Genomic DNA, 27598 nt, shown 5'->3' on the forward strand with positions numbered 1-27598 from the left:
GCCTTCTGCACAGGCTTGTTCAGAGGTCAGAGCAGCACTTCAGTAGCCGAGAGCATTGGCCCCTGGGTTCAAACTCTGGCTAACCCATTTCCTAGACAGGGGACTTACTCAAACTATTCTCTTCTCTGGGGCTCAGTTTCTTGATTTACAAAATAAACACAGTGCCTCCACATTGGGTTTATATGAAGATTAAATGTTAACATCACTATTATTTAGAAGTACCACAAAAATGAGGGCAAAGTTAGAGCCTTAAGTCCTATATGTAGCAGTGCGGTGTAAAACAAACAAACAAACAAGCCAAACAAGGACACAGGATCTTCAGATCAGAAGGTCTGGATGTGAATTGTGCTCTGCCATTTATTAACTGTGTAACCCTGGGCCAAGTCTCAACTCCTTGAACCTGTTTCATCTGATTACTATTTCTGGTGATACAAAGAAAATTAGCCCAAAGAAAGTGGATTTTTACAATGAATGTCCTTTCTTCCCACTGACAACACAACTTGATGCAGGGCTCCTAATCTAAACATAGGACTGTGATGGGAGATTTTTGCAAATACATATAAATGACATGTGTGCACCCACGCCCACATATAAGCATACACACAGAAGGACAGATCCTTGAACCTTAATCTTTGCCAAGGACCTAGAAAGCTTTTGTTATTCTGGACTTCTGTGATTTAGGAGAAGTTTTTGTAACATAAAGAACTCAGGATATTTGTGAGCCTTACAGGATTACAACAGAGGCATATTTTGGAGCCGGAGGTTACATGATCAAAGAAGACAAACTGTGTATTTACTATCTACACAGAAGCGTATTCTAAATGGTGCTGCTCATCTTATTTCTTTAGGGGGTCCCATGTCTTTGGAATTCTTTTTCAGAAGTGAGGGAGAAAACAGTGTTCTTTTAAGGGCCTTTGTTCCCTGATAGATTTAGAAGACTTGATCTTAAGCAACTTCTTTAAGGTTTTGCTCAATTCTGAGTATTATTTCCTCTAGATAATAGTTTATAACTTGTTATAAATTATTGTCATTAATTCATTTGTAACAATAGCTAACCTTGTCATTAATAGCTGCAATACAGTCTTAAGGTCTAAGGGACTGTCAGTACGACTCAGAGATATTTAGGCAACTAATCTGTTTTAATTTTCTGTTATCACCAAGTTAAGAACTTTATTAGCACCATAATACGAAGGGTGATAAATTAATGACATATGTATGCCCCTGTATACAGTATAATACTGAATCTTCTAATCACACCGTATGTTGTGTAACTCTAAAACTCCCAGAGTATGTATGTATGTGGCTGGCCTGCATGGAATCATCTCCAGCACATATCTGGGCTAGCCTTTATTCAAAATTGCTCTCCGTAGGCCAGAAGGGAAAAAGCTGGGTTTCAGATGTCATAATCTGCTACTGTGTACTCCAGGGAGGGTACTAAGGTCCAGAAATGTATCCTGCTGAATTCCTAGCTGAGGATCACAACATAGGTAACTTTCTTCCATTTCTTTTTTTTTTTTTTTTTTAATTTATTTATGATAGTCACACACAGAGAGAGAGAGAGAGGCAGAGACACAGGCAGAGGGAGAAGCAGGCTCCATGCACCGGGAGCCCGACGTGGGATTCGATCCTGGGTCTCCAGGATCGCGCCCTGGGCCAAAGGCAGGCGCTAAACCGCTGCGCCACCCAGGGATCCCCTTCCATTTCTTTAGATAAGTAGATCTAGTCTACTGATACATGGGATATGTGATGAAATATGTGTCTACATATTTAATCTGGGTGTTTACTACATTAATCAAAACATTGCTCATAAATGACAGCTAGTTCTGTACCTTGTAACTATCTTCAGTGATTTACATGTATTGTTTACCCATGAGGTATGAACTATTAGCATCTCCATACTATAGATAAAGAAACAGAATTTTAGTAAGTAACCTGCCAAAGGTCACACAGTATGTAGCATAGCAGTGACTCAACCTCAGGGCAGCCTGACTTGAGAGCCCACACTCTCAATCATGATATACAGCCTGCCACAGTATTTCTCCTCTGACATTAACTTATAACCAAAATCATTATAAAATTTAATCCAACATAGTAATTTAAGATAATGCCTATAACTAATTCTTCTAAAAATCCCTTTTGATACCTTTGCCATGTAGAAGTGGTGTGTGATGGGCCACTAAAAGGAGGAAAGAGTCTGAATTCCAGAAACTCTAGCTAGACAGAGTGCTACTATATACAGTGCCTTGATGTGGACAGCAAGTAGCTACTTTTTCTATCTAGTAGTTCAGACAATTGGGTATGTCCACAGCAGAGCTAAAATCTTCCAAAGACCAAACAAGGGAAGAAAAAACAGCTAACTGGGACAAGCTTTCTCCCCTTCCAGAAATTTAACTTGTACAATAAGCTTTTATGGGTTTTTCAGATGACTTCCAAAACTTTTTTTAATGTCTAATTCCACTATACAGAAGTAAATGGGTTCAGGAGAGTTCCCCATGGGGAGAGTTACCTGTAAAAACTGCTGCGGTGGTTGGGTCAGCTGAGCCTGAGACGGTTGCTGAACTGAAGCGAGCTGCTGTTCCTGGGAGCTCTGCTGCTGCTGCTGTTGTGTGACTGACAGTGTCTGTGACTGCTGCTGTTGTGTAGCAAAAGTAGGGTAGGCGGTCACCACCTGACCCATGAGCATTGTGCTAGGTACCATCACTGCCCCACAAGCTACAGGCGCAGTTACTAATTTGGTCACGAGCTGCTGACCTTGAGAAAATCTGTTAAGAGGAAAGAAAGGGAGTCAGAAGTATAAGGCATAGGTTATAAAAGGCAGCGGGCTAAACACTAAGATATATCCAATGATATTGTCAGTTTAGTTTTTAAAAGCTGTACATTCCAATTTTGTTTCATATTTGTTTTTAAGGATTCCTCTGGGAATACCAGTAAAACAAAAATATATATAGCAAAACGAAATGATCACAAAATATAAATTTTTTGGATATCCACATGCAAAAGAATGAAGCTGGACCTTTACCTTACACCACATACAAAAATTAACTCAGAATGGATTAAAGCACTAAACTTAAGAGCTACAACTATGAAACTCTTAGGAAAAAAGGGGGAAAGTTTCAGGACACTGGATTGGGCAGTGATTTCTTGGACAGGATGCTAACAGCACAAACAAAAGAAAAAATAGATAAACTGGACATCAAAATTAAAAACTTTTGTGTATCAAAGGGAAAGAGAAACCCTTTGAGAGTGGGAGAAATTATCTGCAAATCATATATCCAATAAGGGGTTAATAACTAGAATATATAAAGCAACCTATAACTCACCAACAATGTGATTAAAAAATGGGCAAGGGTCTTCAATAGATGTTTTTCTAAATAAGATACACAAATGGTCAACAAGCAAATCAAAAGATGTTCAACAGCACCTATCATTAGTGAAATGCAAATCAAAACAACGACGAGATACTATATCACATCCATCAGATGGCTATTATAAAACAAACAGGAAGTAACTAGTGTTGGTGTAGATATGGAGAAACTGGAGCATGCACTGCTGGTGGAACATTACAATAGTGCTATTATGGAAAATGGTAGGACTGTTCCTTAAAAAATTATATACAAAATTACCACGATCCAGCAATTCCATTTCTAGATATATACGCAAAAAGAACTGAAAGCAGGATCTCAGATATTTGTACACTCATGTTCATAGCAGTATGATTCACAATAGCAAAACAATGGATGCAACCCAACTGACCATCAGATGAATAAACAAAACATGGTATATTCACACAATGAAATATTATTTAGCCTTAAAAAGGAATAAAATTAGGACCCCTGGGTGGCTTAGTAGGTTAGGTGTGCAATTCTTGACTTCAGCTCAGGTCATGATCTCAGGGTCCTGAGATCAAGCCCCCCATGGGGCTCTGAATGTGGAGCCTGCTTAAGATTCTCTCCCTCCCCCTGTTCCTCTCCATTCCCACTCACTAAATCAATCTCTCTCTTTTTTTTAAAGACGCTATTTATTCATTTATGAGAGACACAGAGAGGCAGAGACACAGGCAGAGGGAGAAGCAGGCTCCATGCAGGGAGCCTGACATGGGATCATGCCCTGGGCTGAAGGCGGCACTAAACCACTGAGCCACCTGGGCTGCCCAATCAATCAATCTCTTTAAAAAAAGTAATAAAAGGAATAAAATTCAGGCACATGCTACAACATGGATGAACCTTGAAGACAAGGTTCCAAGTGAAATAAGCCAGTCACAAAAGACACACATATTGTACAATTCCATTTGATCTAGAGTACCTAGAGTAGTCAAACTCAAAGACTTATGTGTTTAGAAAGCAGAATGGTGGAGGAGGACTAGGGACTTATTGTTCAATGGATATAGCGTCTCAGTTTGGGAAGAAGAAAAAAGTTCTGGAGATTGATGGTAATGATGGTCACAAATGTATGAATGTACTCAATACCAATGAACTGTACATGTTAACATGGTAAACTTCATGTATATTTTACCACAATGAAAAAAAGTTTTAAACTTGTTAAAAAAATATCTTTTTCCTTTTTATAAAATTACTAGGTACTTGGGAGTCATGTATGTGGCATGTGTTCATTTTGCTAATCATGAATAAACTTAGAGCTATCATAAGGGATTTTTATTTTTTATTTTTTTAATTTTTTTTATTGGTGTTCAATTTGCCAACATAAAGAATAACACCCAGTGCTCATCCCATCAAGTGTCCCCCCTCAGTGCCCGTCACCCAGTCACCCCCCACCCCCCGCCCACTTCCCTTTCTACCACCCCTAGTTCGTTTCCCAGAGTTAGAAGTCTCTCATGTTCTGTCTCCCTCATAAGTCTCTCATGTTCTGTCTCCCTCCCTAATTTTTAAAAACCTCTCTAGGCTTACAGATGATACTTACACTGCAAGTTGTATTTTATAAACACAGTTCAAAATTAAATGATGTTCTAACAATGAATAAAAGTACCTTCAATTTATAAATTCATCAATGCAGCATAGTACCCACATTGTGTTAGACTTCACTAATATTTGCTCCCTCCCCACCTTCCTTCTTCTATTTTAATAAAAAAGCAACAACAAAAAATGATGCCTGTTCGGGGAACAATATTATTTCTATTTGCCCCTTCTGTGCAATGAAGTTAGTTTCTAACATTGGCCATTACAGAGGTATGACTCCACTGTGAATGGACCAGGACATTACTGCAGTGATAAACTGTGTAAAGTATATAATGGTATTACAGTTAGCAGAAATGTACTTTATTATTTATGTGGTCTATAAGACAAAATAAATCTATTTTTGAATCCATACCAAATCTTTTTTTTCCCAGTTTTTAAAATTCATTCATTCACTCATTCATTTATGTAATCTATACAACCAAACATGGTGCTTGAAATCACAATCCCAAGATCAAGAGTTCCAGGCTCTTCTGAATGAGCCAGCCAGGCAGTCCATTGTTTGCTAATATTCTGTTGAAGATTTTTATATCTAAATTCATGAGTGAAATTAGCCTGTAGTTTTTCTGATTTTGTATGGTCTTTGTCTAGTTTTTCAAACCTATCAGGGGAATTCATACCAAATCCTGAAAATAAAATACTCTATTTCATATACACTTCAGGACCAAATGTATTACTTAATGCAAAAAAATATGTATAAAAGAATAAAAAATTCATATATGAAGAATTATGCCCAAAGATAAAGTAACATTTACAAAGTGGCTTAGGCACAGAAATACTAAATGCTCATTTCTTTGTAATCTTAAAAAAAATTGTCCAAACTGCTCTCTGATAAAATGTGATGAGACTATTTCATCCATCTCCAGCACCAAGAGACATTCTTCAAACTACTTAATTCTCACTTCTGTGGCTTTGTTTAGAACACCTTTTGTTTAGAACACCCTTCTGAGACTCCCTGACACACAAACACCCAAAGCCTACTCTTTAAGACTCAGGCCAACTAGATGACTTCCCTGGGGAATTCTATCAAATGTTTAAAGAAGAAACCATACCTATTCTACTAAAGCTGTTCGGAAAGACAGAAAGAGATGGAGTAATTCCATACTCGTTCTATGAGGCCAGCATCACCTTAATTCCAAAACCAAAGACCCCACCAAAAAGGAGAATTATATAGACCAATATCCCTGATGAACATGGATGCAAAAATTCTCAACAAGATACTAGCCAATTGGATCCAACAATACATTAAGAAGATTATTCACCATGACCAAGTAGGGTTTATCCCCGGGATGCAAGGCTGGTTCAACGCTCATAAAACAATCAATGTGATTCATCATATCAGCATGTGATTCATCATATCAGCAAGAGAAAAACCAAGAACCATATGATCCTCTCATTAGATGCAGAGAAAGCATTTGACAAAATACAGCATCCATTCCTGATCAAAACTCTTCAGAGTGTAGGGATAGAGGGAACATTCCTCAACATCTTAAAAGCCATCTATGCAAAGCCCACACCAAATATCATTCTCAATGCGGAAGCACTGGTAGCCTTTCCCCTAAGATCAGGAACAAGACAGGGATGTCCACTCTCACCACTGCTATTCAACATAGTACTAGAAGTCCTAGCCTCAGCAATCAGACAACAAAAAGAAATAAAAGGCATTCAAAATTGGCAAAGAAGTCAAACTCTCCTTCTTTGCCGATGACATGATACTCTACATGGAAAGCCCAAAAGACTCCACCCCAAGATTGCTAAAACTCATACAGCAATTTGGCAGTGTGGCAGGATACAAAATCAATGCCCAGAAGTCAGTGGCATTTCTATACACTAACAATGAGATGGAAGAAAGAGAGATTAAGGAGTCAGTCCCATTTATAATTACACCCAAAAGCATAAGATACACCTAGGAATAAACCTAACCAAAGAGGTAAAGGATCTATACCCTAAAAACTACAGAATACTTCTGAAAGAAATTGAGGAAGACACAAAGAGATGGAAAAATATTCCATGCTCATGGATTGGAAGAATTAATATTGTGAAAATGTCAATGTTACCCAGGGCAATTTACACGTTTAATGCAATCCCTATCAAAATACCATGGACTTTCTTCAGAGAGTTAGAACAAATTATTTTAAGATTTGTGTGGAATCAGAAAAGACCCCGAATAGCCAGGGGAATTTTAAAAAAGAAAACCATAGCTGGGGGCATCAAAATGCCAGATTTCAGGTTGTACTACAAAGCTGTGGTCATCAAGACAGTGTGGTACTGGCACAAAAACAGACACATAGATCAATGGAACAGAATAGAGAATCCAGAAGTGGACTCTCAACTCTATGGTCAACTAATATTCGACAAAGGAGAAAAGACTATCCACTGGAAAAAAGACAGTCTCTTCAATAAATGGTGCTGGGAAAATTGGACATCCACATGCAGAAGAATGAAACTAGACCACTCTCTTTCACCATACACAAAGATGAACTCAAAATGGATGAAAGATCTAAATGTGAGACAAGATTCCATCAAAATCCTAGAGGAGAACACAGGCAACACCCTTTTTGAACTCGGCCACAGTAACTTCTTGCAAGATTCATTCATGAAGGCAAGAGAAACAAAAGCAAAAATGAACTATTGGGACTTCATCAAGATAAGAAGCTTTTGCACAGCAAAGATACCATCAACAAAACTCAAAGATAACCTACAGAATGGGAGAAGATATTTGCAAATGACGTATCAGTTAAAGGGCAAGTTTCCAAAATCTATAAAGAACTTATTAAACTTAACAGCAAAGAAACAAACAATCCGATCATGAAATGGGCAAAAGACATGAACAGAAATCTCACAGAGGAAGACATAGACATGGCCAACACGCACATGAGGAAATGCTCCGCATCCCTTGCCATCAGGGAAATACAAATCAAAACCACAATGAGATACCACCTCACACCAGTGAGAATGGGGAAAATTAGCAAAGCAGGAAACAAAAAATGTTGGAGAGGATGTGGAGAAAGGGGAACCCTCCTGCACTGTTGGTGAGAATGTGAACTGGTGCAGCCACTCTGGAAAACTGTGTGGAGGTTCCTCAAAGAGTTAAAAATAGATCTGCCCTACGACCCAGCAATTGCACTGCTGGTGATTTACCCCAAAGATACAGATGCAGTGAAATGCCGGGACACCTGCACCCCGATGTTTATAGCAGCAATGTCCACAATAGCCAAACTGTGGAAGGAGCCTCAGATGGATAAAGAAGATGTGGTTTATGTATATAATGGATTATGACTCAGCCATTAGAAACGACAAATACCCACCATTTGCTTCAAGGTGGATGGAACTGGAGGGTATTATGCTGAGTGGAATAAGTCAATCGGAGAAGGACAAACATTATATGGTCTCATTCATTCGGGGAATATAAAAAATAGTGAAAGGGAATAAAGGGGAAAGGAGAAAAAAAGAGTGGGAAATATCATTGAGGGAGACAGAACATGAGAGACTCCTAACTTGGGAAACGAACAAGGGGTGGTGGAAGGGGAGGTGGGCGGGGGGTGGGGGTGACTGGGTGATGGGCACTGAGGTGGGCACTTGACGGGATGAGCACTGGGTGTTATTCTGTATGTTGGCAAATTGAACACCAATAAAAAATAAATTTATATATAAAAAAAAAAGACTCAGGCCAACTACCTCCTCCTCCATAAAACTTGGCCTTGACCATACCCTTCTCTTCGCTGTTTTTCTCAACCTGTAAAACTGTTCACTTTCTTTTTCTGAAGACCTATTTATCATACCAAATAATATGGATTTGTTTAACTCTCTATGGCTTACTAGTCTGACCTTTCTCTTGGGACAAGGAATGTGCCATACTCACTTAAGTAGGCACTCCAGTGGTTGCTGAAATATATCTTTTCCCTTCAAATAAAGAGGTCTACAAATAGTTGCTAAATTGTATTCTCCAAAATGCGTATCAGCATTCTAGATCAATGTCTTCTTCCTCAGACTTTGGAACTAATATCTACATTTCTAGGGAGCACATTTATAATCTCTCCTTTCAGAATGCCAGAGCTAAAATCTGGACTTCACTTGGGGAACTGAGTTCCAAAGAGAAGAAATAAGCTCTCCCTGCTCTCATTGCCTCTGTGATCCTGCAGCTTCTTTACTCTGGAAATTAACAGGATTTTAATAAAACCTATTGCATGGTTTGACACAACAAAACTGTATTATAAAAGCAGCAGCCGACTTATATTGCAGTAATAGAAGTAAAAAAAAATTTTTTTTAATAGAAGTTTTAAGACCATAGAGATTCTGTAGTTGTTAAAAGACAGCTTCCCAATATATGAAATAACTCCTTCAAAATATTTGTTTCCAGGTCAGCTATTTGGAATACCCACTAATGGGTTTTTTCTAGAATGGCTCACAAAATAGTGTATTATATAAATGTAAGCACTTGAGTTTTGAAATCAGATACCCAGGCTTAAATTAGAAACTACTCATTGCCCCCTTAACTACCTATAAGCCCCTGACCAAATTACTATAAACTCACTTTTTTCTTATCCTGGAAATAAAAGATCCAATACACACTTTTTTAAAAATGTGAGAGAGCGTATTTTGAGCACCTAGTACAGTACCCAACAAACTCAAGAAAGTCAGCTACTTTTATTCCATAACATATATAAGCTATGGTAGTATAAACGTTAACCACTGTTACTGCATGAAAACTCATCAACATTTGTATTCAAATGATGAAAGTGTCATAATCATACATATATAGCACACATAGGCCATAAAACTCAAATAACTGTGTTATGGAGATTGAATTCTACAATATTGGTGGAACATTTCTGGACAGGAAACAAAATTTGTTGTTATTCTTTTATTACGATGTCCTTAAACAATGGACATATTCTGCTTTTTTATTTCTAATTCAAGAATGCTGGCAGGAGTTAGCTACAAACTAAAATCATGTCTTTATAAATCAAATTAACTATTTTTTAACTAATCAGTTTTTACAACTTTGGAATGACTAACGCAATATGACAACCACCTGATCTGTCTGTCCTGAGTGAATGTAGTTACTGCGGCGCTCTGGGTACTGTTCTGCGGCATGCTGGATGGAATCTGGACCATGCCTCCGGCTGCCGGCTGAGAGATCACCATAGTGTTATAGAGCGGCGCTGTGAGAGTGCTCTGCGTCTGACTGGGAAGAGAAGTTTGCTGACTGTGCCCACTCAGTACATTTTGTTGACTCTGCTAGAAAATAGAAGACATTACAGATGAATTAAACAAAAAAAATTTTTTTAGGAAATACACAACCACTATTCATCATTCCAACAATAGTTGACATGACCGAAAAAGAAGAGGCAGGACATATTACTCTGGGAGAAATCTAACTACAAAGGACCAAGACTTATAGTAACTGAGAATGAATTAGTCTTCAATATCTTGTTGGAATATAAGCTATGAACTTTAGAATTTCTGTTAATGCCCGAAGTGAGTGACTGACATTAGACATCTTTAGATTTCATTTACCCTTGGGATTTACAGCCACAGATGTATACCAATTACCTGCATCAAATTTCCTGAATTTTTATGAAATTTCCTAGAATACTGATTAAATTATTACTACTCTAACAGTATATACTTCACCTGTAGTAACATGTTTCCTGGTCAGCCTCTTTTGTAAGTTCAAACTTTTTAACATACAGAAGTAGTCTGCATGTGCATTTTAAATGAACTATAAAATTCTTAAATGTCAAAATACTGAAAACACTGATAATATCAGCAATTTAACAATTTTTCACAAAATATGTTAATGATCACCTTCAAAACTAAGCTTTCTAATTATTACTATTAAAAGGTTAAAGTACGGAATGATTCCAGACAGATTTCATTTTTGTTTTCACAATAGTATACATTTCAACCACTGAACATTCCATACCCCACTGCACTTGATAATGTTACCTGACTTGATGTACTCTGTAAAGTCTGCTGTGGTATCATATGTTGAGTTGTGCCAATGTGTCCAGTATTCATTCCACTTTGAATTTGGTTAGTTTGAACGACCTGGCCCTGCATATTTATAGGTGCGAGTTGCTGGATGTTAGATGAATTTCCAGAAGAAAGTTGAACAGAACCAAAATTCAAACCAGGGGTTGATTGTTGTAAAAACATCTTTAAAAATAAAGATTACATTAAAATGAACTTTGTAGATTAAAAACAAAGAAGAATGAGAGCAATCAAAAAAAAAGGAAGCAAAAACAAGCTATGAATTAAGTTTTTAAAAAGCAAAGAGGATGGCTAAGTCATTTTGAGTGAACAATTAGCAACAATAAACAATTACTGAATAAAACAGAATTCATATTTGTTCTTCCAGTCATCCTAACCCTATTGTGTTTCCAATTGTCAGAAAAAGGCGTATAAACTTCAAAACTTCCACTTGTTTGAACATCTTACATATTGGGCATTGTCTGTTCTACTAGCTACCCAAAAGGTCTATGGACCTGCGGTTCTGCATCACTCACTGTTTATAATGTATGGCATTAGATAGAAGTAGTTTTAACTTAAAGTTTCCCTACCCCAAAATCTAAGTCTCCTCTGAGAGATACAACTTTACAGTGGCCCTGTCCTTTGACCAAATAAGACTAGTTCAAATCATATCTTCTAGTATTTTACTAAAATAATGACTGATGACTGATTTATAAACTCTGTACCTAAAAGTCTATATAAAATATTATTTTTCTATTACGGGTTTAAGCTTACTAAAAGTTAGACTGCTAAAGGAGACTGATCTGGAGAAACAAGGATGTTGATGGAAATACTCTTAGGAATGAATCTGACTGTAAGTGCAATCATACTGAGTAGGTAACCAATGAGTATTTACTCAACTAAATTGATGAACTGTATCTCTTACTTATTTTTAATTAAGAAAAGTCAACTTTCCTAAGAAACTAAAATATAAATGGCTTGCTTTGCTTGTATTCAAATGTAATAACAACTTACTTGCAGCCCTTGACCATGGACCATTTGAAGTTGTTCCTGAATTTTTCTTAGTTCTTCTTGTTGTCGATGAATATTTGCTTCTATCATCCGTGTTCGTTGCTCTAATTGGTCTTTTAGATGCTGCATGGCTCCTAGTTGAGCTGAAAACTGAAACTGAAGTACCATGTATGGGAAAAGTGTAACATATTTTAGAATCACTTACTCTTCATAATTGGGAAAAATAAGTAGAATAAATATATCATGAGACAAGAATGTTATGCCAGTTATCAATGTATTACCTAATTCACCCACCTTTGCTTGGCTGGACCTATAAATATTTGTCAGCAGACACAAACTTAGTCATGTCAGTAGATGGAGCTAGAGGGATACTGCAAAGGGAGAAATTATTACTGAAAAGGGAGATGACTTTCCAGCAAGTCTTACTGGCCTCCTAATGGGATGCTCCCTTGAAAATTTTGCTGGTATCCCAGCAGGTGGCTTCCTACTCTCCAGCCCTGGTCTGTGGCACCTCAGTGAACCGTTCTTCCATCAAGTGGCTGCTGCAGCCATATCAACCCCAATGGAAAGTGAGTTTCAACCTGGCTGGAGAAGAGTTTAGGAGGTCGGGAGAGTTTTCCAACTTGTTCCTTCTTTGCATAGTCTCCGTCTCACTAACTGCTCTTTACATCCATTTTCCTATATTCTTTGGAATTGTTACTAGTTAATAATTTTTAAAATTATTACCCCTATTTCAAATTTCTGGTATGGCTTCTGCCTTCTGACTGGATCTTGACTGATTAGAAGTACACACTGGCATTAGAAGACCAGAGCTCACGAATGCCTGGGTGGCTCAATTGGTTAAGCCTGCAACTCTTGATTTTGGCTCAGGTCATGATCACAGGGTTCTGAGATTGAGCCCTGACTGCTTCTGGCTCTGAGCTCAGCATGAAGTCTGCTTGAGATTTTCTCTTTCTCCCTCTCCTTTTGCCCCTTCCCTCTCACACACGGTGCATGTGCTGTTTCTCTCTCTCTAAAATAACAACAAAAAAAGAACAGAGCTCATATTGTGGCTCTACCATTTCCTAGAACAAGTTGCTTAATTTCTACCATTTAACAAATGAAAAAGTAGCCTGCTCCTAGAATTATTTATATCAAATTCTGTTATCCCTAGAATGTCCTCTTTGTACACACCATTAGGTTATAAAAATCTAACAGATAACTAACCATATTTTTACTCATATTTTCAACTGAAACTGTTCTCAGACAAGTATGAAATGTAGACTTTTACAAACTAAGTAATTATGAATGAAAAAATGCATACAAGAATGAAAACAGTTATCCTACTTCCAGGATTTTCAATCTTATTTCACTGTTTCACTTGAGTCATAAGCAGCTTCTATTTACTAGCTTGAAATTTAGCCACACTTAGTGATTCATCACTTAAGTGTATAAATGCTCATTTAATTATTTCCATGAATATTTAGCTTAGGACATAGTTTAGCAGAAAGAATTCCAATTTATTGGAAAAGCATCTTAATCTTAAAATAGTCTCCTACAGGGGCACCTGGGTGGCTTAGTCAATTAAGTATCTGCCTTCGGCTCAGGTCACGATCCTGGGGTCCTGGGATTGAGCCCTACACTTTGGGCTCCCTGCTCAGTGGGGAGCCTCTGCTTCTCCTTCTGCTCCTCCCTCCATGTACTCTCTTGCACATGCTCTCTCTCTCTCAAATAAATGAAATCATAAAAAGAAAGTCTCCTTGAGTGAACTGCATCTAAAAGTGAGAAATGCCCTCCCACCAAAAGATTTTTTCTCTATCTTCAAAAGTTTGTGTTGAGGATACTGAATATTACTCTTCAAAAGGTATACAACTCTGACTTCTGAAGTTGACAATCATCACCTCATATCCTGCATTTGATTACACTATGACAAAATATTTCAAATTTTGTACCTCAGCTCCCTCATGCCTTAAAAAAATATTATCCAAAATGTTATAATTATATCATATGATGTATCTTATCTTAAAAATTATTTACACCTTTGGGTAAACATTATATTGTCATCACTTAAAGGATTTCTATTAAATGCAAATAAAAGATATAAACAGAAGGCACAGTAACAGGAAATAAAAAATAAAAGGAACTAAGAGGTAAAGTGGCTTTCTCACTCAACAAAATATGAGATCTGACACTTGTTAACATTTTTGACATAGCAGACATTATTAATTTCATGAAAATATCCCTTAAAATGTTAAGAAATACTCATTCAGTATCTTGAGATGAGTGAACAAATAATATTGAAAGCACATCTAAATATTTACATAAAAAATCTGTTAACCTTCAGAACAAAAAGCATTTGAGGACTCAATGTTGATAAAAACTATTATGACTACAGATAATACGTAAGCACCTTACATGATCATGTTGCTGTAAGTCAAGATTACAATGTTTAGGTAATTTACAACACTGTCAATATATTTGTACAGGTCTCATATAATGGCTATAATTATGTACATATAATTTAAATAATAACCATATAAGATAAAGGTATTTTTAGAAAACCATTTTTACCTATTGTTAACTATCATCATTTGAAATACTAAGTGAAGATATAGTTAAGCAAATAAAACAGTTTGGATTCTTTTTACCACTATCTAGTATTTTTAATGTGTTTGAGGCACTGAATGAATGCAGAGTCATAAATTACAAGTTGGGAAGTTATAATCAGAAGTAACTTCGTGTCCCTTTTGTAATACCTCTCCTCTGTCTTGCTATAGGCCCCTTCAGGACTCAGCCCAAGCAACAATTCTTCCAGAAAGTTTTCCTTCACTTCCTCAGGCTGCATTAGGAGTCCATCTAATGCACTCACATATCAGCCTATACACCTTAAGCACAGACTACATAACATTAGCAATGTAGTTCTAGGTCATTGCTTCTAAATGTTTAACAGTATACTTGTATTTGTACTGCCGGCACCTGCAATAACTCAAGGAACTCAATAAATGTCCCATATACAAATGAATGGATACATGAATAAAATTACTTGATTCTTCCAATATCCATAGGAATAACAAAATCGACAGCTATATTTCATCTTTAATATCTTTCTGTCTATACTCTCAGTGGGGGTGTTATAGCATATAAACCAGGATAATTTTTTGTTGTGCAAAACTGTCATGCATACTGAAAGACAACTAGCATCCCTAGCCCCTGCCTATTATGGGTCAGTGGTACTCCACAATCACTGACAATCAGAAATATCCCCCAGACATAAATGCCCACAGGTGAGATTCACTGCACTAAAAATATATAGATTTTTCAAATCTTTATTAGCTTAAAAACAATTTATCATTTTAAAATACTCAACTCAAACAAATAAACAAAAATACCTGGGACATGCCTTGTGGAATTGGTAAATTTGCAGCTTGAGACATCGCTGGCTGTGTTAACGACTGACCAACAGACTGGGAATTTATGGACTAGGAAGCAAAATAAAAAATAATACTAGAGTGACAATTACTCCCATCCATAAGTACTTCCACAGAAATACCACATGGCATCTTTATAACTGAACTACAATTTGCCTCATAACATTTTTAGCTGAGTACAGGTGTATGCACATCTTCCCCTCTACACTGGACATGCCTATTCCCTATTTATCCTTTTATCTTCTAAGACATCTGCCACATTATTTTGCATGGGCTTTCAATAAAAGTCAAATGGACATAAAAGTGATTAGTATTCAAAACTAGATATAAATGGTTTAATTATTAACTTTTCTTAATTAAAAGAAATGTCTAACATTATACCTGGAAAACAAGCAAAAGGAGTATGTTTGAGAGCTATTTCACAAAAAGGGAAAGATTGCAAGTGTTATTTATCAACAGCTATTTTGATCTTTATAGAAAAGGATAATGCATTAATGAATTTCTAAAGATTTAGATGACTTCCCCCTCCTTCTAATAAATCTTTATTCAGAAGAATATTAAGTAGGAAAGTTTACCTGACTACTAAATGATGCCCTCCTTGGCGCCATCTTTTCATGAGATGGTAAATGTGGTCTGGGAGGAGTGCTTGTGTCCGTTGGGATCTTTGTTGGTGTTGCTGAGGTTAGTCAACAAAAATGAAATAGTGTTAGTACTTTATAAAATGTTAATTCCCAAGGATTAATCTCAAAATGGATTTTGGTGAATAAAAATAATATTTCAACTATTTTTCTAATTATTTTATAAAAGGGAAGTCTGACAATAAGAGGATTCATTTTGATTACTTCTTTCTTAAGGACAAAGAAAATCTTTGAAATAGGCAAACTTTAAGCTTAAAAATGGTTACTAGTCGGGCAGCCTGGGTGGCTCAGCAGTTTAGTGCCGCCTTCAGCCCAGGGCCTGATCCTGGAGTCCTGGGATCGAGTCCCGAGTCAGGCTCCCTGCATGGAGCCTGCTTCTCCCTCTGCCTCTCAATCTCTCTCTCTCTCTGTCTCTCATGAATAAATAAAATCTTTAAAAAAAAAAAATGGTTACTAGTCCCCGAACTCAATAGTAAAAAATCCTAGTAACTCAATTAAAAAATGGCCTAATGACTTGAATAGACATTTCTTCAAGAAGATACACAAATGGCCAACCAGAATATGAAAAAATGTTAAAGGTCACTCATCATCAGGGAAACACAAATCAAAATCACAATGAGATACTACTTCACACCTGACAAGATGGCTATTATCAAAAAAACAAGAAGTGTTGCTGAGAATGTAAAGAAATTGGAATCCTTGTACACTTAAAATTGGTGGGGGGATATGAAACGGTACAGTCACCATGGGAAACAATAATGGAAGTTTCTCAAAAAATTAAAAATAGAACTACCACATGTGATCCAGCAATTTCACTTCTGAGTATTTATCCAAGAGAACTGAAATCAGATCTCGAAGAGATACTAGCACTCCTATGTTCACTCACTGTAGCACTATTCTTTATAGCTAAGATGTGGAAACAATCTGTCTACTGACAGATGAATGGAAAAACAAAATGTGGTAATATACGTACAATGAAATACTATTCAACCTTTAAAAAGAATGAAATTTTGCAAGTTATGACAATTTGGATGAATCTTGAGGACATTATGCTAATAAGTACAAAAACCCAAAGATGAAAAGACAAGTACTACATGACTCCATTATATGAGGCATCTAAAATACAGAAATTCATTGAATCAAAGAGTAGAATGGTGATTGCCAAGGGCTGTGGGGGGATACAAGAAAATAAGGAGTTATTAATGAATGGGTAAACTGTTTCCGTTAAGTACAATGAATAAGCTCTAGAGATCTGCACTACAACCTACAGTCAACAATAATGCATTGTATGTTTAAAAATTTAAGAGGGTAGACCTCACTTTAAGCATTCTTATCACAGTAAAATAAAATGTATAAAAAGAGAAAAACAGCTTCAAAGGGGAAACTTTTTTCTCCAACATTTCAGAAACTCCATGTTTAACACCTCTAATGGTCTACTCACGGTGTTGAGTGGTTCCAACAACCTTTTTCCTTACATAGTTTTAATACCTGGGAAATAAAAGTGCTAAACTCTTTAAACAAAAAAAGGTCACTAATTCAATGATAATTATACAAGTCTTCATTAAAAATAAGAACTAAAAATAACATTCAAAAAGCAGGCTTAAAAAAAAAAAAAGTGGCTGGGTGGCTCTGTCAGTTTAATCATCTGCCTTCGGCTTAGGTCATGATCTCAGGGTCCTGGCTTTGAGCCATACATAGGTCAGACTGCCTGCTGGGTGGGGAACCTGCTTCTCCCACTCCTTCTGCTCCTCCTGCAACTTGTGCATTTGCACTCTTCCTCTCAAATAAAAAAAAATCTTAAAAAAAAAAAAAAAAAAAGCAAACTTAAAGAACACTGGCTGGTTCTACCAGTAAATAAAGGAATAAACAGTTTTGCTTTTTTATTTTTGAGGGATGATTAAAAGCAACTTAACAATACCAACAGTACTACCTAAACATTTTATAGGCTTCTTTATAAATTTAATTCTTTGTTAAATGTGAGCGACATGCTTTTTGCTCATTGGAAGGTTAGTATATTTCAGAGATGCAAAAATTTATCATTTTCTTTTTTAAATTTATCATTTTGAAGTAGCATTTCACCCACCTTCCCACTTGTCTCCCCTCTGGCAAGCAACCAGTCTGTTTTCTATATTTAAGAATCTGGTTCTTTGTTTTTTCTTTGTTCATTTGTTTTGTTTCTTAAATTGGTGAAGTGGATCAAGATCTTATCATGATGAGCACTATTTATAGAATTGTTAAGTCATCATATTGTACACTTGAAGCTAATATGACACCATATGTTAATTATAATTCAACTAAAAAGAAAAAGATCTAAAAAGAGTACTTCAATCAATACTACAGTAAACCTTTCCATATAAGAAATAAAGTAGCATTTGATGAAAAATGCTGATACTAGTAACACATTAGAAGTACTCTCTTGAGAGAAAGTGCTTTCAAGCTAGGATACTTACAGGAAGGGTCTGAGACTGCTGTGTGAGATGATTTTCTTGAACTCCGGGAGGAAGCAGACGGGGTTGGGCTGTGATCAAACCTTTCCAAGGCTTCCTTGAGACTGACTGTGTTTATACGATTATCAGACCCAGAATCTTGGCTCTAAAGAGACAGAGTAAAATAAATGTATTCTTGAGATTCAGTTCAGAGATTCCAAATTAATGATACAGCCTGCTACCCCTTCCTCCCCAAAATCAGTTTTTACCCACAACAAGGCAAAGGTACCTGTGTAATATTAGGTAAGGAAATAAAAGTTTCTTTTCTATAGCCAGAAAATTTTGGCTTTATTCTCTATTTACAGAAACAGATGTGAAAGAATGAAGCTATAGTCTTTCTTAATTTATACCATATATAAAAATTAACTCAAATAGATCAATGACCTAAGCATAAGAACTAAAACTATAAAACTTTTAGAAGAAAAGGGGAAAAGCTTTATGACCCTGGATTGGGCAGACTTCTTGCATGTGACACTAAAAGCATAGGAAACAAATGTGCATCAAATGACACTACAAATAGAGTGGAAAGGCAGCCCATGGGATGGGAGAAAACACTTGCAAACCACTTATCTGATAAGGGATTAACACCCACAATATATAAAGAACCTTACAATTAAACAGCAACCTTCCCCCGAAGAATCCAATTTATTTTTTTTTTATTTTTTAAAGATTTTATTTTTATTTATTCACAGAGACAGAGAGAGAGAGAGAGAGAGGCAGAGACACAGGCAGAGGAGAAGCAGGCATCATACAGAGAGAGCCTGATGTGGGACTCGATCCAGGGTCTCCAGGATCACGCCCCGGGCTGCAGGTGGCGCTAAACCGCTGCGCCACCAGGGCTGCCCAAATCCAATTTAAAAACAAAGGTCTTACAAAGATATTTCTCAAAAGAAGATACATAAATGGCCAATAAAACACATGAAAAGATGATTAATGTCACTAATCATTTGGGAAATGCGTATCAAAGCCGTGAGATAACCACTTTAAACCCATCAGGATGACTATTATTTAAAATAAAAAAACAAAAAAAAAAAACAAAAAAAAAATAAAATAAAAAAACACAATATCACCAGGTTTGACAAGGATAAACCGGAAATTTTGTACACTGCTGGTGGGAATATAAAATAGTGCAGCCACTAAAGAAAACAGTATGACAATTCCTCAAAACTTACATATAAAATTACTACATGATCTAGTAATTCCATTTCTAGGTATATACTCAAAAGAATTGAAAGCAGACTCAAACAAATATTTGTACACTCATGTTCACAGCAGCATGATTCACAGTACCCAAAAGATAGGTGCAACCCAAGTGTGCATTGCTAGATGAATAAACAAAATGTGGTATATATCCATACAGTGGAATATTACCCATAATCAGCCAAATCTATCCTCAACCTCACCTCTGAATATCCATTTGCTGGCCTGCTCTAACTAAAACCCAGATGTCTCTAGAAAATACCGCGTTCTTAAAGATCTTTTAAGTGGTGCCTATTTTCTATCTCCTAACCTTCAAAACCCTGCTCTGGAGGGGAACAAAAGTCCTCCTACTGCTCTTCCCAGAACCTTTCCCTTTTCTTCTTTCTCAAAACTCATAGCCAGAATCTCACATTATCACTATATGACTACCTCTTATTGCTGCAGTCATTTACTGACCTTAAGGTCACTCCTCACTAAATACCTGAATTCAAATTTCTGCTCCTGGCTTAGTCTTTTCCTCACTAATTCTTACTTCCACAGTTACCAATATCAATTCACATGTTCAACATTATGACTTCTCTCTTCCTCGACGTCTTGATCTTGATTTCTACCTGTCCTTAGTCACTCATTCTTAGTCATAACCTAGACCTTGTCATTACCAGTAAGAATAAACTTTCCACAATTTCAGTTTCAAACATTGATCAGCATTTTCCATATTTCCTATTCATTTCTCCTTAGTATCCCAACTCCAGTAATCCTTTAGTGGAAGATAAAATACATTGATTGTACCATATTTTCACAATCACTCTCTCATTTTATGTCTTTTCTCCCTTCTTCACCCAGCTTAAATTCATGGTTAATTATCAGAATCACACTCTTACAGTTGTCATCAACTCTCTTACTCCCACCTCCCTTCACACCACACTCCCATGGAAAAATCCCAATGCTTATTAGTCTATTCTGAACATGGCTGAAGAAATACAACATGGCAACTGTTTTCTCTAAATTAATGGCCAAGAACCTCAAGCAGGTCCTTAATCCTGCCTGCCAAACAGACTAAAATTACTTTGTTCACTTTCCTACTCCTAGAAAACAATTTAATCCTTGCTCCTCTCTTCTCAAACCTCCAACAAGTTTTCTCCTAACCTCACTCTTAGCTGGTTACTCTACTTCCTAGTTCACTGAAGAGTACTGCGATAAGCTATTATTATATCAATCTATCTAGCAGCACCTGTACTCATGTATTTTGCCTTTCTTCATGTCACTACAGATCAGGGATCAGCAAACACTCTCTGTGAGAGTCAGAGTCAAATACCATAGGCTTTGAGGGCCACACAGTCTGCTCCAACCATTCAACTCTGCTGTTAACAGCACAAAGCAGCCACAGGCAGTATATAAACAACTGAGTGTGGCTGTGGAATCAGGATATAATTTTCATGTGTCACAAACATTATTCTTCTCTTGATTTATTTCAATCACTTAAAAACATCTGGAAAACACATTTTTAGCTTGTGGGTGTTACAAAACCAGGCAGAGGACTAGATGTGGCCTAAAGGTCATAGTTTGCCCAAAACCCTTCTTGTCACTGAATAGTTTTTCCACTAGCTAAGCCCAATCTGTCCACTTGTGGACTGGATCCCATCTTCTCATCTACTCAAGAACACTGCTCTAGCATTTCTTTCTTTTTTTTTTTTTAAGATTTTATTTTTTATTTATTCATGAGAGACAGAGGGGGGCGAGCAGAGACACAGGCAGAGGGAGAAGCAGGCTCCATCCTGGGACTCCAGGATCAGGCCCTGGGCTGAAGGTGGCCCTAAACCACTGAACCACTCAGGCTGCCCTGCTCTAGCATTTCTCTCTCTCTCTCTCTCAGTAATTCTTCTCTCCCCAACAGACCATTCTCACCAGTATGTAAACATGCTATTATTTCTCCCACCTTAAAAAGCAAAAACTTCTTTTAAGCCTACTTCTTCTACTTACTACTGTGCCACTCCTCTCTTTGTAGGAAAACTTTCCCCACTCACTGTCTCTAACCCCCCTTGTCGTAGAAAATTCTCTCTTATGCCCACCCTAATCAGGCTTTCACTCATATTCCTATTCCACCCAATCTGCTCTTACTGATCAACGAATATATGTTGTTAAACTCAGTGCTCATCTAATTTAACCTCTTGCAGCTGAATCTGAGAAAGCTGATTGTTCTCTCTTCATAGACATGCTTTCTCCTAGCTTCTAAGATAACTCAGTTTCCTGGTTTTATTCATACCTCCCTGGATCCCTGGATATTCCCTTCAGTCTCCTCTGTGATTGTTCTTGTCTCCTTCACTCTTAAGGATGGAGTGCCCCAGTACTTAGCCCTTGATCATCCTCTCTCTCTCTCTCTCTCTCTCTCTATTCATTCCCTTGGTGATATTTAGATTCATGACCTTAAAATCCATCCAAACATTAAAGTTTCTCAAAAATATATGTCAAGGGGTGCCTGGGTGGCTCAGTCAGTTAAGTGTCTGCTTTCGGCTCAGGTCGTGATCCCGGGGTCCTGGGATTGAGATCCGTATCAGGCTCCCCACTCAGCAGGGAGTCTGCTTCTCTCTCTCCCTCTGCCTCAACTCATGCTTGCTCACTTTCTCTCTAGTGCTCACTTTCTCTCTCTTGAACAAATAAATAAGATCTTTAAAATATATGTGTGTGTGTGTGTATCAAATGGACCTCTTCCCTAATCTCTAGGAGGACTGTGGAGGTAAAGAGTAAACACAGTTAAAATAGACATAGGCACAGTATATTTTGGAAGTAGGGCTAATTGAATTTTCTAAGGGTTGGATACTGGCATAAGAGAAAACAAAGCAAGGAGGAACAACCTCTGTCTTACTTTAGTTTCTATAACTGTCTTCCCTCATTTCAAAGAACCCTAGATTTAAGCACTTTTCTCAGAAAATGTATCTTCCTAAAACATACTAGATCTTCTTCCTCTAAGCATACAAAGCCTCTTTGACAAAATTCTTTCATGTGGGATCCATCATTGCAGAGAACTTCTCAGGGTTATTCACTGCTGTATTCTCAGCATCTCAAGCCATGTCCAGTACTTTGGCACATGGAAAGAGTACTTAATAAGGTTTGTTAAAAAACTGAATGGTATCTCCCATACTGACCCTGGCAATGCCTTATTTAACTCACTTTTTACACAGATTCTTGATTCTTTTCATTCCACTTATTTTCTGCACATCAAAAATAACTGTTGTAGGCAACTTCTGACATAGCTCACCATGATCCCCCCACCCTCCTGGTATTCACTACCTTGTATAATCCCTCCCTACAGTATAGGCTGGACCTAGTGATTTGCTTCTAATGAACAGAACAGACAAAAGTGATGGGATATTACTTCTCTGAATAGGTTACAAAAGACTCTCTCATTCTGCTGTTGTTCTCTCTCCCTGGATATTCTTATCTACTTGCTCTGATGGAAATGGCTACCTGGAAAGGAACTGAAGGCTGTATCTGGCCATTAGCCAGCAAGAAACCAAACCTTCAGTCCAACTGCCATTGAGGAACCCCATCCTTCCAACAAGCACTGAGTGAGCCTGGAAACAGATTCTGCCCCTAGCAGAACCTTGAGATGACTATGGTCCCCACTGACACTGTGATTACATCCGTGTGAGAGACCCTGGGCTGACACCTTGATTTCAGTCAATGACCAATTCTAAGCAAAGGGCCCATCTAAACTTTGCCTAGATCTCTCACAGAAACCAGGAGATAATAAATGTATTATTCTATATTTTACATCATTAAGTTCTGTACACAGCAATAGGTAACAATATATTGTACTTCTACCTGATGTAATGAAAAGAGAAACCAGAGTTCAAATTCTGACTATAACTTCCAGCCATGCATCGTTAGGGTTAATTGAATTTACTAAGGGTTGGCAGAGGAGGTACCTTTAGGGGAGGTACCCCCAACCTCCTGTCAAAGCCTCAGTTTCAACATTTTCAAAATGAGGATATTACCTATGGGATAAGGGTATCTGAGGAATAAATGACACTCCATGCTTCATATAAAGAACTAGCCAGAGCTTTGCACACTGTAGGCAATTAGTTAATGGCAGTTTATATCTGAGACCATATATGTCTCTCACTATATAGGAGGTCTTTCAAATCTTTTTTTAGAAACAGGTAAGGTTTTAAAGTACTATATTTGAAATAAAAATAAATAGTAAAATATAATTTATAACCCTGTCACAAGTGAGGAAATGAAATATTTGAAAAATACTTTTCCTATAAATTACTGAGTTTTGTCTTTCATTGGGAAGAAAAAAATTTTTTTTTAAACTCTAAGATACATACTTTGTCAGCAGCTGTCTCAGGAAGAGACTCTTCAATGCCAAGTTCTCGTCGTCTTTCAGCCCTAACTTCTGCATAACTACAAATGGAAAAAAATAGAATTTTGGTGCTTAATCATTCATTTAAAATACTGCAGAGGTGCATTCCATATTTGTTATGTGTTTTACTTGTTCATCACAGATTCCAGACTATTTGCTACGTACTGCACGAACCTAGAACACATCTATAGTGTTCTATCTTAATCTAGGTATCTCAAAAGTTTTATACGCTACTGTAAATGATCTGTAACTACATCGTACTGAAGAGGAATTAAATAAAGGAAGAGTATGCTTATCTACTCCAGTTCTCCTTTTATATGACTGGCTTTGGTACATAAAAGACAGTTACAATTTCTGTTCTAAACCATGATGTTTATGTCAAGAATTATATATATGTGCGTGTACTTACACTCTATTTCTACATAATGCCTAAGTGAATTTAATAATGCACTGAAAACATGTGTCAAAAATTAGGAAAAAGATCACTGTGTCTCTTAACAAGTCATGCCTAAAAATTACATTGCCAATACCATTATCAGTGTTTCTATAATTCAGAAATGCTATAAAAGAATTATTACCTTACTACGGTGTGAGTACAAACAATAAACTCTGGCCTTGAATTCCACTGATGATAAGTGATGTAATAATGAGTTTGAAGCCAAATCCACTGCTGTCCCTTGGTGAGGAACCTATAATAACATGATTTGCCTTTCCCATATTGCATTACTAAAAAGAAAAGAGAAAAATATTTATTGATTTATATCATTAGTTATGAATATGGTTTTTAGTCAAAGCTATCATTTACAATTAAACCCATATACACAATTCTTCTGGCTTTTCAATAACATATGTATCAGTTACAAGAAAATGTTATTCTATAGAGATAGCTTATGGTCCCAAGCAACTAACGTATCTTCCACAGTGCCCAACTTAGAGCCAGTTATTGCTGATCTCAGATACTTTTCACACACATTAGATTTCCAAATACTTAAGAATGACATATTCACGTACTGACTTCCTTCTATCAAAACAAACTGAAGATAACAGCAATAAGTAATCACATTTGAGGGATTTTTTTTCCCCACAGGTACCCTGGCAGGTACAGCAACTTTGGGGCATTTAATTCAAAACTTTAACCAAAATCAAAGTAACATAATTGTTTAAAATAACTGATAAGAGAGAGGTCCAAGATGGTGGAGGAGTAGCAGACCTTAGTTTCATCTGGTCCCAGGAATTCAGCTTGATAGCTATTAAATCATTTTGAACACCTGCGAACTCAACCGGAGATCTAAGAATAGCTACAACTCTACAAATAGAAAAGCAACCACTTTCTGTAAGGTAGGAAGTGCAGAGAAGTGAATCCAAGGTGATATACGGGAACATAAAATGCAAGGGGAGGGAGCCTCCACAAGCCAGCTATGGAAAGTGATAGAACAGTGAAGTGCAAAATCGGTACTTCCAGAAGTCTGCTCCACTGAGGGACGTCCCTGCCTGAAAGATGCTCAGGTGGCCAAGCAAGGCATAATCCTAGGTGGGACAGTGTGGTCTCAGGATTCTCAGGGTCTCAAGAAGACCAGGGGTGCCTGAGTGCAGCACAGTTCCCAGACATCAGAGCAGGGAAGCCAAATTCTATTAATGAGCCTGTGAGTGGGCTCTCAGCTCCAGGTTGTCATAAACAGCAAACTGTGGCACAGCCTGCACGACCGCTCTCTGAGCAAGGGACCAGCAAGCAGGAGAACCTGTGAGATCCTTGCTTCCTCCCTTGGGAGGAGCTGCATGGGAGCATCCCTAGGAGCCTGGGAGGGGGGTAAATTCTCACCATTATACTAGATTGAAATGGTCAGACATAGGCTGGGTGAGCACGGAGTGTGGACAGGCGACCAGGGAGACCAACTGCTTTTCCATGAGGGTGCACTGAAGAGTGGGGCCCTGAGCTTTTGGCTCTGGGGCTGGAGATTGGTTGGCTGCCACCTTCACTCTCATCCTCTAAAGCAGCATGGAAGCCTTCAGGAAACAAAGAGCCACCACCAACAGCAATCTGGAGCAGATTAGTAAACCTGGTCCCCTGGCAAGGGCAGTGCAGTTCCTCCAAGGGCAAAGACACTTGAGAATCAGCACAACAGGCCCCTCCCCCAGAGGATCAACCTAAACATCCTGCAAAGACCAAATCATTCCAACACTGAGAACCGCAAAATTCCAGCACTGGGAGAATACAGCATATAGAATTTATGGGTTTTTTTCCCCCCACGATTCTTTAGTCTTCCAATTTTAATTTTTTCTCTTTACTTTTTCAGCCAATTTCTTATTTTATCCAATTTTTTAAAAATCTTCTTTAATTTTCATTTTTACAGTTAAACATTCTACCCTTTCATTGTATTTAATTTTATCTTGTTTATATGTTTTTCTTTCTTTACTGTTTTGGGATGCAATTTCTTCTAAGAAACCAAAATACACCCAGAATCCAGTGTATGGCTCTATTCTCTTTACTGGTTTGTTTCAGGTTTCTTCTTCTTCTTCTTCTTCATTTTTTTCTTTTTGTCAAAATCTTTAATTTTCATCTTTACAGTTACCGTCTATCCTTTCATACATTTAATCTTATTTGTGTATATATAGGTTTTTCTGTCCTCACAATTCTGAGATGTAGTTTAACAAACCAACCAAAATACACTCGGGATATAGTGTATTGCTCTGTTTTATTCACCTTTCTGTTTATATTCCTTCTTTTTCTTTTTTTCTCTTTTAATTTTCATTTTTACAGTTACATTCTATCCTTTCATTGTATTTAATGATTTTTTTTCCACATGTAAGTTTTTCTTTTGTTACAATTTTGGGATCTATTTTTCTAACAAAGGGACCAAAGTGCACACAGGATCCAGTGGACTGCTCTATTCTGTTTACTTGTTTGATTATATATATATATTTTTTTTTCTTCCAGTTTTAAGTCTTTTCTGATTTGTTTAGTGTATATTTCTCTGGGGTTGTTGTGGTCATTTCAGTACTTTATTCCCTCGTCCATCCATTCTTCTCTGGGTAGAATGACAATTCTACCTCAAAAACTAACTTCAAAGAAGAGAATACCCCATTCACTGCAATAGACAGATCATCTAAGCAGAAGATCAACAAAGAAACAAGCTTTCTTTGCTTGTTTCTTCTGCTTTGAATGACACACTGGACCAGATAGACTTCACAGATATATTCAGAACATTACATATTCTTCTCAAATACACATGGAACCCCCAGAATGGATCACATACTGGATCAGAAATCAGGTCTCAACCAGTACCAAAAGAATGGGATCATTATCTCCATATTTTTAGACCATAATGCTTTGAAACTGGAACTCAATCGCAAGAGGACATTTGGAAAGAACTCAAATACATGGAAGCTAAGGAGCATCCTACTAAAAAATGAATGGGTCAACCAGGAAACTAAAGAATTAAAAAAATTCATGGAAACAAATGAAAATGAAAGCACAACTGTTCAAAACCCTTGGGATACTGCAAAGGCAATCCTTAGTGGGAAGTATATAGCAATACAAGCCTTT

At 37.2% G+C, this 27598-nt stretch overlaps 1 protein-coding gene across 17 annotated transcripts in view; it reads right to left on the reverse strand.

Annotated features, from left to right (window-relative positions):
* The window catches only part of CLOCK (clock circadian regulator), a 141186-nt gene that overhangs the window by 8190 nt on the left and 105398 nt on the right, over positions 1–27598 (reverse strand). For 12 of the 17 annotated variants that reach the window (XM_072775100.1, XM_072775093.1, XM_072775094.1 and 9 more), the window contains 9 exons: positions 24633–24780; positions 24020–24095; positions 18453–18594; positions 15940–16040; positions 15326–15415; positions 11961–12113; positions 10923–11132; positions 10006–10211; positions 2507–2762 (listed from right to left, as the gene is read on the reverse strand). In XM_072775100.1, coding sequence (XP_072631201.1) covers positions 2507–2762; positions 10006–10211; positions 10923–11132; positions 11961–12113; positions 15326–15415; positions 15940–16040; positions 18453–18594; positions 24020–24095; positions 24633–24780 — 1382 coding nt within the window. The remainder of the gene's footprint in view (positions 1–2506; positions 2763–10005; positions 10212–10922; positions 11133–11960; positions 12114–15325; positions 15416–15939; positions 16041–18452; positions 18595–24019; positions 24096–24632; positions 24781–27598) is intronic. The other 5 variants (XM_072775103.1, XM_072775104.1, XM_072775107.1 and 2 more) reach the window with 4 other exon arrangements.

The sequence above is a fragment of the Canis lupus genome, chromosome 14 (assembly GCF_048164855.1).
Source record: "Canis lupus baileyi chromosome 14, mCanLup2.hap1, whole genome shotgun sequence".
In the NCBI taxonomy this organism is placed as follows: domain Eukaryota; kingdom Metazoa; phylum Chordata; class Mammalia; order Carnivora; family Canidae; genus Canis; species Canis lupus.